This window comes from Myotis myotis, unplaced genomic scaffold (genome assembly GCF_014108235.1).
Source record: "Myotis myotis isolate mMyoMyo1 unplaced genomic scaffold, mMyoMyo1.p scaffold_m19_p_3, whole genome shotgun sequence".
Lineage (NCBI taxonomy): Eukaryota > Metazoa > Chordata > Mammalia > Chiroptera > Vespertilionidae > Myotis > Myotis myotis.
Window position 1 is genome coordinate 6,338,337 of NW_023416335.1, and position 16,226 is coordinate 6,354,562.

Consider the following 16,226-nt stretch of genomic DNA (forward strand, 5'->3'; position numbering starts at 1 on the left):
TCATATTACACAGGTAAGTATAAAGCAATGTCTTTTACAAATAAGGACTTTAATATAAATTTTATATTATAATCTTCATTCACCCATCTACACTTTTAACCTTAAAATTACTTCTTTATCATATAGTAGTAAAAAAAGACAAAAAAAATTCCGGTGTGTGTGTGTGTGTGTGTTGGGGTGGTTAGGGAGAAGGGGGAGATGGGGAAAAAGAGATTATATTATTAAGACAGAGGATTACAAGTAAAACAACCAAGTTTAACAATATATGTATTGTCTCCTATGGACTCAGGCTCCATACTGCTGTGTGTATGTGTGTGAGAGTGAATGTGTGAGTACATGTGTGGCTATGACTGTATGAGTGTATGTGTGTGTGTGATGTGTGTGTCTGTATGTCTCCAAGTTGTGACGTGTGTGTGAATGTGAGTATGAGTACTGTGTAAGCATGTGATGTGTGTGTCTGTGAGTGTGAGTCTGTGAATATGTGAATGTAAGCACTGTGTAAGTATGTGATGTGTGTGTGTGTCTGTGTGTGATGTGTGTGTGTCTGTGAGTGTGATGTGTGTGTCTGTGAATGTGAGTGTGAGTACTGTGTAAGCATGTGATATGTATGTGTGTCTGTGTGTGATGTGTGTGCCTGTGAATGTGTGTGAGCACTGTGAAAGCATGTGATGTGTGTGTCTGTGAGTGTGAGTCTGTGACTATGTGAGTGTGAGCACTGTGTAAGTATGTGATGTGTGTGTGTCTGAGTGTGATGCGTGTGTCTGTGAATGTGAGTGTGAGCACTGTGTAAGTATGTGATATGTGTGTGTGTCTGTGTGTGATGTGTGAGTCTGTGAATATGTGAGTGTGAGCATTGTGTAAGTATGTAATATGTGTGTGTCTGATGTGTATGTCTGTGAATGTGTGTGAGCACTGTGTAAGTATGCGATGTGTGTGTGAGTGTATGTGTGCGAGTCTGTTATGTGTGTGATGTGTAAGTGTGTGATGTGTGTGTGATGTGTGAGTGTGTGATGTGTGTGTGATGTGTGAGTGTATGTGTGTCTGTGAGTGTGTGATGTATGAGTGTGAGTGTGTCTGTGAGTGTAATGTGTGTGTCCGTGAATGTGTGGGTACCATGTATGTGATGTGTGTATGTGTCCCTGTGAGTATGTGATGTGTGTGTCTGTGAGAGTACTGTGTAAGTATGTGGTGTGTGTGTGTGTATGTGTGTCTGTGAGTGTGATGTGTGAGTGTGTGTGTGATGTGTGTGTGTGTGATGTGTGAGTGTGTGTGTCTGTGAGTGTGTAATGTGTGAGTGTGTGATGTGTGAGTGTGAGTGTGTGTCTGTGAGTGAGGCAGGAGGCTCTGTTACAACAAATGACAGTTTCTCTCTGACGCTGAAGTTCCGCAGGAAAGGGTTGATAGATCCTATTTAATATAGCCTCAATGCTTTATAGAAAACCATACATAAATTTTAAACCCTATTTATAACAGATCCAGGAAAGCACATAAGGTTTTCAGAAAGGGAACTGCTGACTCTACTCAGACTATTACTTGCTATGATGTGTACACACAAGGTCCTCCTCCTGCCTGCAACTTGGGATTGAACTCTAATTTCCGAGCCAAAAGGGAGAATCAGCTTCTCACGTGAGCTGATGCCAAACAGGCAATTTCAGTGTGAGCCGCACTCATTTTCCCAGAATGGTTACCTTTAACATGATGAATGTGAATCTGAAGAAATTTAGTGTGAAAATAAACCAAATCCAACATCCCTGCTGGAAACTCACCAGGCCTCTACAAAAGCAATTCGGGAAAAAGAATAAGGAGGCAGATGTCCAGGCCTGGCTCCGTTTTAGACACAAATCAGAGAGTGAAAGGCACCAAAGCCTAAAGAGGCACTAAGCTCAGTCCCCGCCTGCAAGTGAGCGTCACGCTCCCGCCTTCACGGGCGCGGTGTGCCGGGCTCTGGGACAAACGGGTGAGCCCTGCAACTCGCTGGAGGAGAGGAAGCTGTAGATGGGACAGTGGCTCTGGGTGTGCACGTGGAATTCTCTTTCACTTGGGACAGGAGTTTCTGCTCCGTATTGCTCCTGGCTGAGGCAGCCAGCCAGCGCTGAGCCCGTGCGGTCCACTGGATGCCACACCTGCGCCCAGATGACCCTGGGATCCCTGCAGACCTGCAGGCAGGACTCACCTCCATGGCCTTCATGCTGGTGATCTCCACCCCGCACTTCTTGCCGCGTTCCACCAGATCGCTGCCATAGGAGTCCATGAGGACCACGACTTTAAGGCCTGGGGTCAGCTTATTTTCTACACCTTCCAACAACAGGTTGGCCTTCTCCGGCTTGTCCACAAAAACCAGGGAGAGTTCAGCTGGAGAGCAAGAGGTACAATGAGCAAGAGGCTCTGGAAAGTGAGCTTGACTGTATAATTTTTTAAAAGGTAGATGGACATTTAAATATAAAACCCCTTTCAAATCAAATATAGGCCAATGTAAATCACTGAATCTAACAACGAGGCCAGTGTCCGCCCAAAGACCACAACGTACCTTTGTTGACGATGTAAGTGATTGCTTCGGTTCCCAGGGTGTCGTAGAGGGGAACGACCACCATGGAGAAAGCAAAGCATCCCTGCTCAATGATCACCCACTAAACAAACGGCAAGGGCAGGGAGAGAACACGACACGTCATCATGGAACCCTCCACGGAGACCACACTAGCTCTAAAGTGCATCTACTACGCCACGCCAGGCCCCGAGGGATTCACAGTGAGGACCCTGCTTAAAAGGAGGTGCCATGCGCTGGGAGAGCTGAGGCACGTGAGAAAGAGAATTAACCAGACAAGCCAGTGACTCGGAGCCCCGAGGGCCACCTTTCCGGGGAGGTAACTGAGCTGCCCCTTGCAAGAGCAGCACAATTTGGACAGATGGACAGAAAGGCAAGGAGATCCCAAGAGCGGGGACTGCAGGATTAAAAGCAGGAAGGAGGTCAGTGAGCCACTGGCTGGCCTGGAGGTCCCCGAGGGAGTGGGCACCGGAAGGCTGGCTGTGGGCGGGGCAAGCCGGGCATTACCTCCGGTCTGTTCTGGGCAAAGATGCCGATGTACTGGTCGGGGGCAGCCTTGAAGCCCTTCTGGATCAGCGCCGAGCCCACGCACTCCGACATCTCCTCCACCTGGAGCGGGAGGAGAACCAGCGACAGCTCAGGCCCAATGCCAGGAACGGAGCTCGGACAGCAGAGCAGCACCGCACAGAGAAGGTGCGAGCAGAGGGCACCGTCGGGGACACATTCTGAACAACACGGGCCTCCTCACCAGGACTCACTCCTGAGAGCTCTGACCTCACAGGCCCTCCTGCAGAGCGACGGCTGCAGCTGCGGGCAGGGCTTCTCACCCAGGCCCATTCAGACTCGTTTTACAAACTCCCATCAAATTATAAAAGACATACAGGGACGCAGAATTTTTTATTTTTTATTTTTTTTTATTTATTTTTTGTATTTATAAAGAGCAGCAAAGCAGCCAAAACTTGTCATCTGGGATCAAGACAGAAACAGCAAGTTTGGGGAAGATCTTTTTAAAAAAATAAGGAAGTTCTTCTCATTGGGCTCTCTAATTCCATTCTTGAGACTTTATTCTTAGGAAATAATTCAATTGTAAAAGAAGGCTTATAAATGTTTATGTACAAAGACATATATTTCAAAATTACTGCAGGGGTGGCAAACCCTTTTTCTGCCAACAGCCATTTGGATATTTATAACATAATTTGTGAACCATACAAAATTATCAACTTAAAAATTAGCCTGTGTCAAACATTTAATTTACTAATCCTCTGGTCTTGGCAGGGCCAGACCAAATGGTTCCGCGGGCCTGTACAGCCTGCGGGCTGGACATTCCCCATCCCTGAAAAGTCACCAAACTGCAGGGGCCGAAAGCCACGGCTGGGTTAAGTACCAAAGCACATCTCTGGGAAATGCCATACAGCGCATACATATTACAATTACGGAAACCACTCCAAACATATAATATGTGCAATAATCCTAAGTAAAAATACACAAAAATGCATACTATTATTACAACCAAGTAAAAATAGGTAGATTTATAAAAATGAGGCAGGACTATATACTTGCCCCATCCTCTCCCCATTCCTGCCCAAATTAACTAAAAAAAGCTTTTAAAATCTTTAAAATTGGAATTCTTTCCTTTCTTCTCAGGAGCGCCCTGAGCTCATGCCCACACCTGTCGGAGGTCAAGCACACCTATTGTACCCAGAACCTGATTGGCTCTGCCCATAGGGCCATCGTGGCTCTGCCGTGGGATGAGAGCGACACTGGTGAGTGGCAGAGGGTGACACTAGGATGCTCATCACCAGCACACCCCGTGGCTGTTTCACAACCATGGCTGGCATTGAGGGACGGGAGCCTGGGACGTGCCTGCAGTGTTTACAGAGCTCCCTGGGATAACATGCGTGACTTTCTGTCTCTAGAAAGAGGGTCCGTACTTTTCTTCAAAAGGGGTTGCTGCCCCCAAAGGTCAGAGCCCCCAGGTAGTGAGAAAAAAAACACAAATGGGAATGTACAAACCCAAAGTTGGTGTCAGGTGAGTCCAGTGTCAGAAAAACCCAGCCTGCAATGGGGAGTTCTCGCTTCCCGCCGACACACGAGAGAAGTCATGTGGGAAAATACTGCTGTGGGTAACGCGACACAGGTAATCCAGAAAGCACCTGAGGATGCTGTGAGGCCTGAGACCATCATGCAATGATGCATGTGCAACACACAGACACTGTCTATGAACCACGTGCAAAAAGGAGGGATCTGAAAACTACTATTTGAACACTATTATTTGGCTTTGGGAAGGCAAACAAAACAGCAAAATCCATCCAGTCACGCCTACAACCCAGGCGTGCCACCGTTCTCGCCTCTTTGCCCTCTCGCTCCAGATACCCAGGCAAAGCCTCGGAAGCCGCTGACCCTCAGGCGAGGGAAGGGAAGGACGCTGTGCGCTGGTGTTGGGAGACCTGAAGCTTGGCTCCTGAGCTGGCTCCGTGGCTCCTAATGACAACCCCTCCACATACACACCCCGGACAACAGCAACTGCGAACCACACGTCCACACAAAGCCTGGAAGGAGGAAGCCTGCGTGTGCTCACGGAGGCCCGGGGGCCCCACCCCTGGAGCAGGGAGCACTTCCTGGCAGCTGCGCTGGGGACAAAGGCAGCCAGGCCACCACTGCCAGCTCCTGTGGGTCCGCAGGCTCCCCTGGGACCACGGAGAAGCATGGGCGTGTGGACTCACCGGAATCATAAAACTACAGCTGCAGTCAGTGTACTCCTGCTCTGCTACCTGCCACTCACAAACGACTACTGACCCAGCCGCACGTGGGGAGGGACAAGAGTGAGAACTGCCAGACCCCAGCGTCCTTGGTTTTCATGATGAACACAGGTGTGTCCCTGTGCGGCTGTTGATGGTGGCCCTGGGGTTACATGTCGCAGGGGTCCCACGCTGCCAGGACGCACTGCTGAGCCCCACACTAGATGGCACGGACCCCACTTCTGGCCCTGCTTCTGCCACTAACCAGCTGGGACCAGGGGCGAGCCTATCCCTTTCTGGGACCCGTCTTCCTCATCTACAAATTGAGGGCTACTCTATATGGGGCTCAACTCTTCTAGAACCTCTCACGGCAGAGAGGAGCAGTCCTACCCCACCACGGGTCTGGGGGGAGCCACCTGCTTCAACACATTTCTAGAATTTTATCTTCAAAATTATACTCTACTCCACAATGCACCCACATTGGTTCCAAAACAAAGAGCTTAAGGCCTGGCCGGATAGCTCAGTTGGTTGGAGCGTCATCCTGATACACCAAGGTTGCGGGTACCATCTCCGGTCAGGGCACATAGAGGAATCAACCAATGAATGCATCAATAAGGGGAACAACAAATTGATGTCTCTCTCTCCCTCCCTCTCTCTCAATCAATAAATAAAAATGATAAAGTACTTTGAACCCGGACCTAAATCACTTCACTAGTTTTCCCCAAATCTTTGTGTCAGACTTCCCCATCCGGATGCTACATGTTTATTCTAAAGCTCTGAGCTGGTCAGGCACATACGTTCTGCAGGGACCTTCCTGCCCGAACATTCGATGGCTCCCAGAACCCACAAACTGAACCACTACAGCTGGGCAAGGTGCCCACAGAGCCAGAAAACTCACCTGCTTGTAGGAAAGCCATTCATAGGGCTGGTCTGGCTTCCGAGAGCCCAAGCAAGGGCCATTATCTGCAAAAGGAGAAAGCAATGGGTGTCACACGCATCAACATCTCAAGTTGTATTCACCTCATTCTGCACAGTCTCCGGCAGACTCTAGTGGTCCTCAGATTAGAAATAATGAGTTCAGATGGGAAACAACTCTCCCTGGGTGTTGGTTTGATTTTTTTGCTTGTTTACTTATTTCTGTTTTGTTTCTTAAATGGGGCAGGAGAGGAGGAAATGAGAGGAGAGAAGGTATATGCAAAAGTTAGGAAATATCAGGATGTGTCCCGATTCCCACTTAGGTACCTAATAAGTAGAAAGAAAGACCCATATTAATTATGTTAATTATTCACGCTACAGGCTAGCTCACTAATATAATCCAAGTCACTAACATTTGGAATTACACAGGTTCCTTTCTACAGGTGGATCCAAGCGAACTTTAAGCTCAGCTGTAGCTGTTGAAGGAAAGGCTAATTCACCCGGAACAAGCTGCCATTCGGACGGTCAGAGCGGACCGCACACAGGAACGTGTCCTGAGGAAACCAGGCTCTGCCACCAGCGGTGTGAGCTGGGCCTGCATAGCCCCTTCCCCGGGGCATGGAATGAAGTCGGAAGCTCTGTCATCTCCCCTCTGACCGCGGCATCTTACACTTCCGCTTTGAGACCTAAGACTTCACTATTCTCTGTTTGAGCCAGCTGAGGGGTTCATGTGTGGGGTGGGGACCGGGAGGAAGGGGGAGGAAAAGCAGAGCACGGTCCCCTCTGGGGCCCTGAGAAGTGGGGTGCACGTGTGGGTTCCAGAATCCCGTCGTGAGGACTCAGGCCGTCCTGACCAACACAGGAGAGAGTGCCAAGGGGCCTTGTTCTCAGAGCCTCTTCAATCCTCAGGGGCTGCAATAAAGGCCCGGCTGCCAGGGGTCAATAAGCGAGTCCCGGGGGTAATGCACAGAGCCTGGTTAACCAAGCTGTACTGTGTGTTAGAGAACTGCCAAGAGAGCAGATCTTAAAAGTCGCCATCACAAGCAAACAAAGTCTGTAACTATGTGAGGTGATGGGTGTCAACTAGACTCACTGTGGGAATCACTGTGTTGTATACCTGAAACTAATAAACGTTGTATGTCGTCATCTCCAAGAATAAAAAAGACCGGCTAAGCTCCACCAGATGATGTTTTCAGATGGAAAAGAAAATACACTGGCCATAGAAATAATATATCTTTATTCCTCAAGAAAAGGGGTGGGCCATCTACAGCCTGGGCCAATCAGGCCTGCCACCTGCTCTTATAAACACTTTTTGGAACGCAGCCTCACTCATTCCCTTACATATTATCTAAAGCTGCAGCTGAATCATTGAAAAGAGACCAGATGGCCCCAAACCCCAAAACATTTACTATCTGGCCCCTCACGGGAAAAGTCTGGGGACTCTAGCTCTAGAACAGCGTAGTTAGCCCCAGGCTCAGCTGGGGAACTTAAAATCCATACTATACCCAGGCCCTGCTAGCAACTTTCCTGACATAATCGGACAGGGATGGGGCCTGGGCCTTAGTATTTTTCAAAAGCCTCCCCCTCCCCCCATTGACCCTGAAGCGCAGCTGGGGATGGGAAGCACTGACACAGGGAACGCGATCTTGGCAAACCGTGCCCCAGCACAGCTTTGAAACGCCAGGTCTAAAAGCTCCCGGCTGGCTCTGCTGTCACTCAGCAAACTCCAACGATCTAGCTGTGGTCACGCTCTCCTACGGAAGGGCAATCTTAGGGCAGCCTCGGGGAATCAAAGCTGGAATCAAAAGCTCCTCTGGGGAAAGAAATGAGTAAAATAGCCCGTAAAGCCACGCCTTCAATCAGTATAGGCTAAAAACACTGAGCTTACTTTTCTTCAGCTTCTCCGAAACATTCATGTCAGTCCTTCATTTTCCCAGCGAGAAAGTGAGCCCCAAAAGTTACATGACTTGTCTTAACATCAGGGCACACTCAGAAGTATGACGTAAGTCCCCATCCTCCTAGACCAGGGGTGGGCAAACTTTTTGACTCCAGGGCCACATTGGGTTCTTAAACTGGACCGGAGGGCCGGAACAAAAGCATGGATGGAGTGTTTGTGTGAACTAATATAAATTCAAAGTAAACATCATTACATAAAACGGTACGGTCTTTTTTTTCAATAGTTTTATTCATTTCAAATGGGCCGGATCTGGCCCGTGGGCCGTAGTTTGCCCACGGCTGTCCTAGATGAATCCCATCCTCTGCTAACAGCGGAAACAATGTATGTATATTTACACACATATGTGCTTTGTGGTAGTGGTCACACACACACACACACACACACACACACACACACACACACACAGGCATACATATTTTTTTTTCATGTGCCCTTATGCTAGGCTGATCTGCCTTCTATTTATTCTCATAGACAAACCCTTACCCTGATACTAACTCTGAAGAAATTTGTAAATTCAATATCTAGGAGTACGTTTGCTTTCCCTTTATAGTGGGGCTTAATGAATGTGCTGCGGGAACACTGGGGCGACACAGTGAACCCAGAGTCCCACTTGCCAGGGTCAAGTAAAAGCCAACGGCCCTGCTCGCGCACAGGTCACAGGCAGCATGTGGGGGATGGAGGGCAACAGCACCACAGTCCGTGACCGTAAGGAGATCACAGTCTAACCGCCAAGAGATTTCAATAAAGCGTGGACCCCGAGGACCATTTCTAGAGCGGAACCTGGATCAAGCAAAAGTGAAGAGACTAAAGCAAAAGAGGGGTATGTGTGCCAGGCTGTGTCGGTGCCGAGAGAAGAGGCGGCTGCCCTGGTCAAGGAGCAGCGCTGACGGGACGGAAGGAGGCGGGTAACACAGGTGCGGATGCTGGGAGGAGGAGGGTGACACCGCCCTCGACGGAAGGGGATGGAAGATGATAGCCCAGGAAGGTGTTAGAGAAAAGGAGAAATGCAACCTGAATTTAGAGGATTAGTAAGAATATGTCAAGTGCCCTGGGCTGGGGTAGGAAGAACAGGCTGTGCGATGGGGGGGGAGGGGACGTGCCCCGTGAGGAGCCGGGAAGAGGGCTGGAAGGGAGGGCAGGTGCGGGACATGGGTCTCTGCCGCCCCGTTGGTAACTGAGGGACGCTCCATGTCCCCAGGGCCCCCGATGAAACACTGCTTCCTGGGGACGTCAGCATTTATTTCTTAAAATATGCGTCTCCTGACTGAGAGCTTTGAAAAATACTGGGCCGGGCCCAGGTAGGCAGGTCTCGTGACTGCAGAGAAGTCGGCCCATAATGAGCTAATGTGCGTGTGACTATAAAATACACGAGGTGCTGAGCACGTTTCACCGTGGAACCTGCTCTGCTGCCACAGGGGCCGTGCGGAGGGGCCAGGGAGCACTCCGGAGGGGTTATGGGAGGAGGGGGAGGCCTGGGGGACACGAAGCAAGGCCACTCCTGAATGGAATCCTTAAGCGTCGGCACGTAAACTCAGTAGTGCTTACTCGACACCTGGATGCCCCTCTGGAAACCTTCGTATACGGTTCTGACGTCATCATAGAAATACGCCATGGGCTCGTCACTGTCCAGGAGCGTGGATCTCCGAGCGCCATCACTGCCCTACGGAGAAAGACAGACAGGTGAGCGAGCACACGAGAAGAAAGCACTAAAAGGAACAGCCTCACGTGCCCGCCCTGACCCCCGGGCCCTGGGGAGCGGCTGCCCCGTGAGCAGGCGGTGTTTGCTGAATGACGGAACTGAGGGGCAGCAGGGGACCCATCCTGTGTCGGCTCTTAGGGAAACGACCTGCCGTTCAGTTTCGCGTCCACACGTTAACTAAACTCTTTATTTTTTAATTGAGGTCCAGCTGACCAGATGCTCTTTGTGATCATTTCCACTGTTTCCCTTTGCCAACTGCACTGTAATTGGCTGGGAACTTCGGTTTCTCAGACATCTGCCAGTTACGATCATCGGCTACAAGACGCAGGATGTGCAGACACGTCTGTGCATGCGTGTCGTGCGCACTCACAGCTACGCAGAGCTGGTGCCGCGGTGCGCCCTTCTCTGCGCTGTCTTCCCCCGCTGGCTCAGTGAGCACACCTGCCCAGCAGACTCCTGACCCGTAGCCCAGTCATCCTAAGGGGCAGCTGTTCTCACCCTGTGAGCTGCTGCGCCCTCGGGACCTCAGACACTGCAAGGGGTCCAGGTACCCATAGAAACGCCAAGCAGGCCTTCGAGACTGAGGAGTCAAAGGTCAGCTACTGTGATGCCAGAGCCTGCAATTCCTTTTAACTTCAGGAAGGGGCCTTCACAGTTACCAACGGTCAGGAAACACTGTCTTAGTTAGGGAAATCAGGAAACACTGTCCTAGGGAAATCAGACAAGACGGTACCAGACTTCTGGCACCACGAGAAAGGACTGCTCGAACGTGGGAGAAGTCGCTGCTGGCCTGAGGTGTGAAGAAAGGAGACAGGAAAGGCTTTGCAAAGAAGAGGCACAGGCCTGGGTCTTGGAGAGCAGACCGGCTGTGCAGGCAGAGCTGGTGGGAAGAACCACGTGGAGACCCTCCCTAAGGTAACAAAGGCCAGGCATGTTTGGGTTCAGAGAAGAAGAGAGAGGGAGAGAGATAGAAACATCAATGATGAGAGAGAATCATTGACCGGCTGCCTCCTGCACACCCCCTACTGGGGGTTGAGCCCATAACCTGGGCATGTGCCCTGACCGGGAATGGAACCGTGACCTCCGGGTACATAGGTCAACGTTCAACCACTGAGCCACACCAGCTGGGCTTTTGTTGTTTTTTAATTATAACTCTTCTTGCCTCCTCCCACACGCTCTCTTTCCTCCCCTCCAAGTTGTTATTTACATAGTGAAAAATTTTTGAATAACACCAAGGAAAAAAATGACTAGCCCCTATTACCAGTGTGGTGAGTCCCTTCCAGACTTTTTTCTATGTTTTTACATTTATATACCTTCTTTTAGTTTCCAGTAAGCGCTATCTATGTGTATTTAAAACTGAAACTGCTAATAATTTTCTGGAGTAAATGTCACCTACTCATATATTCCTATCTTCACACACACTCTTCTCTAACTTGGCAGAAACTTTCTCATACCTGTAGCCACGGTGCCAAATATAGTTAGTAACTACAACACGCTACTTTAGAAAGCAAAGCAGTTATTCTCCGTGTGCATAAAGATGGAAATACAATCATGCGTCATTATTGCTTAATCGCTAAGTCTGTTTTCCCTTCTGTAAAATGGGGATACCATGTGTCCATGTCCAGGGTTATTTTCAGTTAAACTACAACTTTCCTGTTTCCTGTAAAATATGAGTATGTCGACTATTACTCGGACACCCTGTAACATGCCCTAACTACAGTAACGGTCCTTCTTAGCCAATGTCTTTGCTACAAACAATATTCAGATTAAAATTCAGAAGCAATTTTGTGGCTCTGTAGTAAGAAGATTCAGAAACCTCTTCAACCCGGGAAGCCACCAAAAGACGCAGGGCATCGTGACTACGTGACGACGTGACTAGCAGGAAGAGAAAAGAGATGGGGAATTAAACGCCAGAGGATGGGAAGAAGAAAAGGCTAAGAGGAGGAAGAGGTGTGAAAAGCCTCTGCCGTGAACAAAGGCCTCCTGGCCGAGCTGCCTCCGCAGGGAGGGCTGCTGACGCTGCTCAGTGTTTTGTCTACAAAGCCCAGGCCCCTCACTCCCCCCAGGCCCTCTGCTGAGTCGTGCCCACACCTGTCAACCGCGAAGATGCGAATCAGGGGCTAAGACACAGAGCGAGAGCTTGCTCTGGAGGAGCCTGATGCGTGTCCTTACGTGACCTGAGGGGCTCCAATGAGCACCGGCTGAGCCCAAGAGCAGGGAGGAAGTCAGAGTGAATAGAGCAGGGCAGCCTGGAGTCTGGAGCCCGGCTCGCCCTGGAGCCGAGGCCTCAAAGGATGGCCAGGGCCACGCACTGCCCTTGTAAGAAAAGCATGTCACTAGCCCTTCGCCAGGTCCCCCGAATGAGCAGCTCTGGGGCTGTGGCTCAGCAAGGCCCCCGCCCCCCCGAGAAATCCCAAATCCACGTGCAAGTGGGAGGACCACCGCCTGGAGGCCTGAAGGTCCCGCGGGGAAGTGGTGACGATGGGCGATGCGTGAGAGAGAAATCCACAAGGAGCGTGAGCAGCGCCGAGAGCAGGAGGAGGGGAGAGACTGGGGACATCCACAGCCACGGGCCTGGTCTAGGGCAGCCGCACGTGGGAACGGGGAGAAGGTGGGCGCGGGAACTGTATGCGGAGAAAAGAAGGGACAGTTGGAGGACTGAGAAGACAGTGCTTCCATTTTATCAAAAACAGAAGACTGGGGGCTGGGGGTGGGTTTGAGAAAAGAGATTAAGCTTAGCTTTCGATATGTGGTGACCATATCCCTTCAAGACAGGTCAACTTCCCCAAGTTCATTTTGGGAATCCCTGCTGTAGAGTATAATTTGATAACAGACTTCTGGCTGAAGAATTCTTCGGTTGGGTTAATTTTTTGGTGGCATATAACCCTCAGGACTTTGGGAAACGTGGAGATGAAACAGTCAAACCGAAGTTAAAGGAGTTCATTATATCCCAGGTACAGCGATCCTCTCAACAACATACCCTGGGGACAAGAAATTTCTTATTATTCTCGTTAGCAATTAGAAGAATTAGCTGATGTTTGAGGATGAAGCAGTACATGGGCTCTGTGCCAATTTTAGGCCTAGGGGAAGAGGGGGAAAGGCCGCATTGCCACTTGACTGTGGCACGCCCCGTAATTTCACGAGAAGAGACGGGATGAATTAGGGGTGGCGGAGACCAAGCAGCACCGTTTGTGCTTTGAAACGTGTTGCTCTGGAAACGACCACATGTTCCCGTAAAGATCCATTTTCGATGCGCACACATGTGGCCATGCGTGCCGAGCGAAAGGCTGCATGCAAACACGAGGTGTCAGGACCTTGGTCACACCCACAAGGGGCGAGGGACTGGAGCTGAGTGCTGGGGAGCACGTTTGTAGCAACTGGACTCAAAACATCTGCTTGCGCCACGGAAATCGAGCCATTTCAAAAGCCGGGGGTTTAATTCTTGGGTTATTCAAGCACGCATGCCTATTTTTAGGACTGCCCACTTAAATAAATTAAAAAACCTTCAAATTTGGCCTTCTAATATAATCTGCAGATTGGGGGTGGGGATGGGGGTGTCAGTTTTGCTCAAGAAACAGGGTGAACTAAGCAGATAACCCCAATCAGATGTTCAGAAATCAGGAAGACTATGAGTCAGGGAGGGTTATGGGCCTTTTATTTCTTCTGCTGTGCACTTCTTCATTGTGATCATATAATTTCCCAGCTTTGTTAAAAAAAGAAAAAAGATGGTGAGTGAAACCCCCACCAGTCAAACCAGAGGCTCCCCATGTGAGCTGGGTTAGGAAGTGCAAGTTCAGACTCCTCTTGGGGGCAGCAAGGGCAGGGCCTCGCAAACATGAGTGTCAGTGGTTCCCAGACTAGAACCATAGCCAGCATCTGGCACAAGGAGCCCTTGATGGTCAGAGGCATTTGGGGCCACTCCCACATTGAAATGCAAAAGCAAACCACATCCTTGAAGGCTTCTGAGGGATAGGAAGGCCCAAGCTTCATAAATTGTGGTCTCATGCACCTCCATCTAGAAAATGGACATCTACGTACAGGCCACAACTACCCCTCTCCTTAGCCTGCTCTTCCCTCTAGGAGAGGGGTGGGGGCAGGGCAGGAAGAGGAAGAGGAAGGGACACAGGGACACAGGTAGGAGGGGAAGGAAGAGAGAGCCGAGGAGGAGGAGGAGAACTCGGTAACTTCTAAAGGGACTGTTGAAGACCTGGCTGGGTTTTAATGTTAAATCCATCTGGCGGGGGGAGGGAGGGGCGATGGAAGCAGCAGGTAGAACCACAGTCCCAGGGAGTAAAGATGACTCATTCTTTTCTCTTTCCAATATCCTCCATGTGAACAGACTCCTCCAGCACTTACATTCCAGACGGTGCTCATGGCCCAGGCCACCACCACCTGCTTCTCTCTACAGCAGTGGTTCTCAACCTTCTAATGCCGTGCCCCTTTAATACAGTTCCTCATGTTGTGGTGACCCCCAACCATAAAATTATTTTCGTTGCTACTTCATAACGGTAATTTTGCTACTGTTATGAATCATAATGTAAATATCTGATATGCAGGATGTATTTTCATTGTTACACATTGAACATAATTAAAGCATAGTGATGAATCACAAAAACAGTTTGTAATTATATATGTGTTTTCCGATGGTCTTAGGCGATCCCTGTGAAAGGGTCGTTCGACCCCCTTGAGAACCGCTGCTCTACAGACAGGCACACACCTCTTTTTCCATCCAAGGACCCTGCAGCGAGGCCTCCGGCCCCCAGTTCTCATCCCAGCAGCACCAGATCTCCGAAAGGTCACACTAGGGCCTTGAAGGGCCAGCCCACAGTGACCCCCCCACTCCACACTTTCTGAATGACCGTGGGCAGGACAGGAAAAGCATACCTAGACTCCCCATATGCTGAGCCGTAAAGGCCACAGGGTAGCCCTGAACCCTCAGATCCACTACTTCCGCTCAGCATCTAACCAGCTCACTTCCCGAGATCCCTTGCACCCAAGCGAGCACAGAGAGGGCAGGACCATCACATGCCGATCCTGCCAGCATTGCCATCTGAGCAGGAGAGGGGCAGGCGAGTGCGTGTTTACTGGGCGCCTGCTGCAGGCCAGCCAATCTGCAGAGGAGAAAACAGACCGAGAGGGGGGGCTGTCTTGCCTCCAACATCCAAAACGCGGGGGAGCCGAGCTTCAAGCCCAGCTCCTTGGCCGCCTGGTAAGTTACGAGACTTCTCTGCACTTCACAAGCAGGTTCAAACGGCCACGCATTGGTCCTCTCGTCTTTGAGAGCCAGGCCCCGACCACCGCTGCCTGCCGGGGTGACTGGTTGCTCGATGCCTTCCCCAAAGCCTCCGAGCCTTTGCACTTTGCATTCTCCAGCTCCCGCTGTCCCCATCAGAGGGTTCCCTTAGGGGTGGGGAGGCTGGCAGCATTAACAAACTGGTTCTACGCTGCTACACACACCTCAGTCTCAACCACCCTCAGAAGGGAACACAGTACCCCCACCCTGTGAAAGGGGAGAAAGTTTAGAGCCACGAAGTCCAAATTCTGCTCCTCCCCCCCCCCCCCCCCCACTGTCCCAGCACCACGAGCCGGCCCGGGCCCCTCCATACACCTGCCATTTAGAATGTGTGAGGCGTCCCTCGCTCCTGAAGCGAAAGCTGCAGGGGCCAGAGCCCAGTGTGGCGCTTTGCGGCCTGTGAGAGGCTGGTGTGACCCGGGATCTGTGTCCAGAGGCTGGGAATGCCTACGTCCGACGTTTTCCACTTGGCGCATGCTGAACCTGCTTCGGGGAGGCTATTTTTAAACTTAAGTAAGCATTACAGCCCTAGCCAGTTTGGCTCAGTGGATAGAGCGTCGGCCTGTGGACTGAAGGGTCCCAGGTTCAATTCCGGTCAAGGGCACGTACTTGGTTGCAGGCTCCTCCCCAACCTTGGCCCTGGTCAGGGCTCGTGCAGGAGGCAACCAATTGATATGTTTCTCTCACATCGATGCTTCTCTCTCTTTTACTCTCTCTAAAAATCAATGGAAAAATATCCTGGGGGGGTGGGGGGAGGATTAACAAAAAAACAAACCAGCCTTCCAGCCCACATTACGGCCCACATGCTCCCTGCTGGATGAAGCCGGGAAGTGGCATCATTTCTACAGAATGACATGTGCTTTCAGACCCGCGTCACTGTATTCCCATACAGTGACCTGCGGCTTTTCTTCCTGGTAAAAGGAACCCAGGATGTTTTTTTCTAAAACAATCCCCTTCCCTGCTTGGAATTCCTGAAGACAGCTACTTGGTACTCCTGTGGCCTGGTCATGGCACCCAGCTCAGAAACTCCTCCCCCAGTTCCCTGTACTGCCCACCCTTCCCCTCATCGCCCATCCACCCAA

The 16,226-nt window shown here is 50.6% G+C and overlaps 1 protein-coding gene across 8 annotated transcripts in view; it reads right to left on the reverse strand.

The window, feature by feature from the left end:
- ACSL1 (acyl-CoA synthetase long chain family member 1) overlaps positions 1-16,226 on the reverse strand; it is a 59,963-nt gene that overhangs the window by 20,299 nt on the left and 23,438 nt on the right. For all 8 annotated transcript variants that reach the window (XM_036300791.1, XM_036300794.1, XM_036300792.1 and 5 more), the window contains 5 exons: positions 9,698-9,812; positions 6,179-6,243; positions 3,050-3,151; positions 2,528-2,627; positions 2,174-2,352 (listed from right to left, as the gene is read on the reverse strand). In XM_036300791.1, the coding sequence (XP_036156684.1) occupies positions 2,174-2,352; positions 2,528-2,627; positions 3,050-3,151; positions 6,179-6,243; positions 9,698-9,812 (561 nt within the window). The remainder of the gene's footprint in view (positions 1-2,173; positions 2,353-2,527; positions 2,628-3,049; positions 3,152-6,178; positions 6,244-9,697; positions 9,813-16,226) is intronic.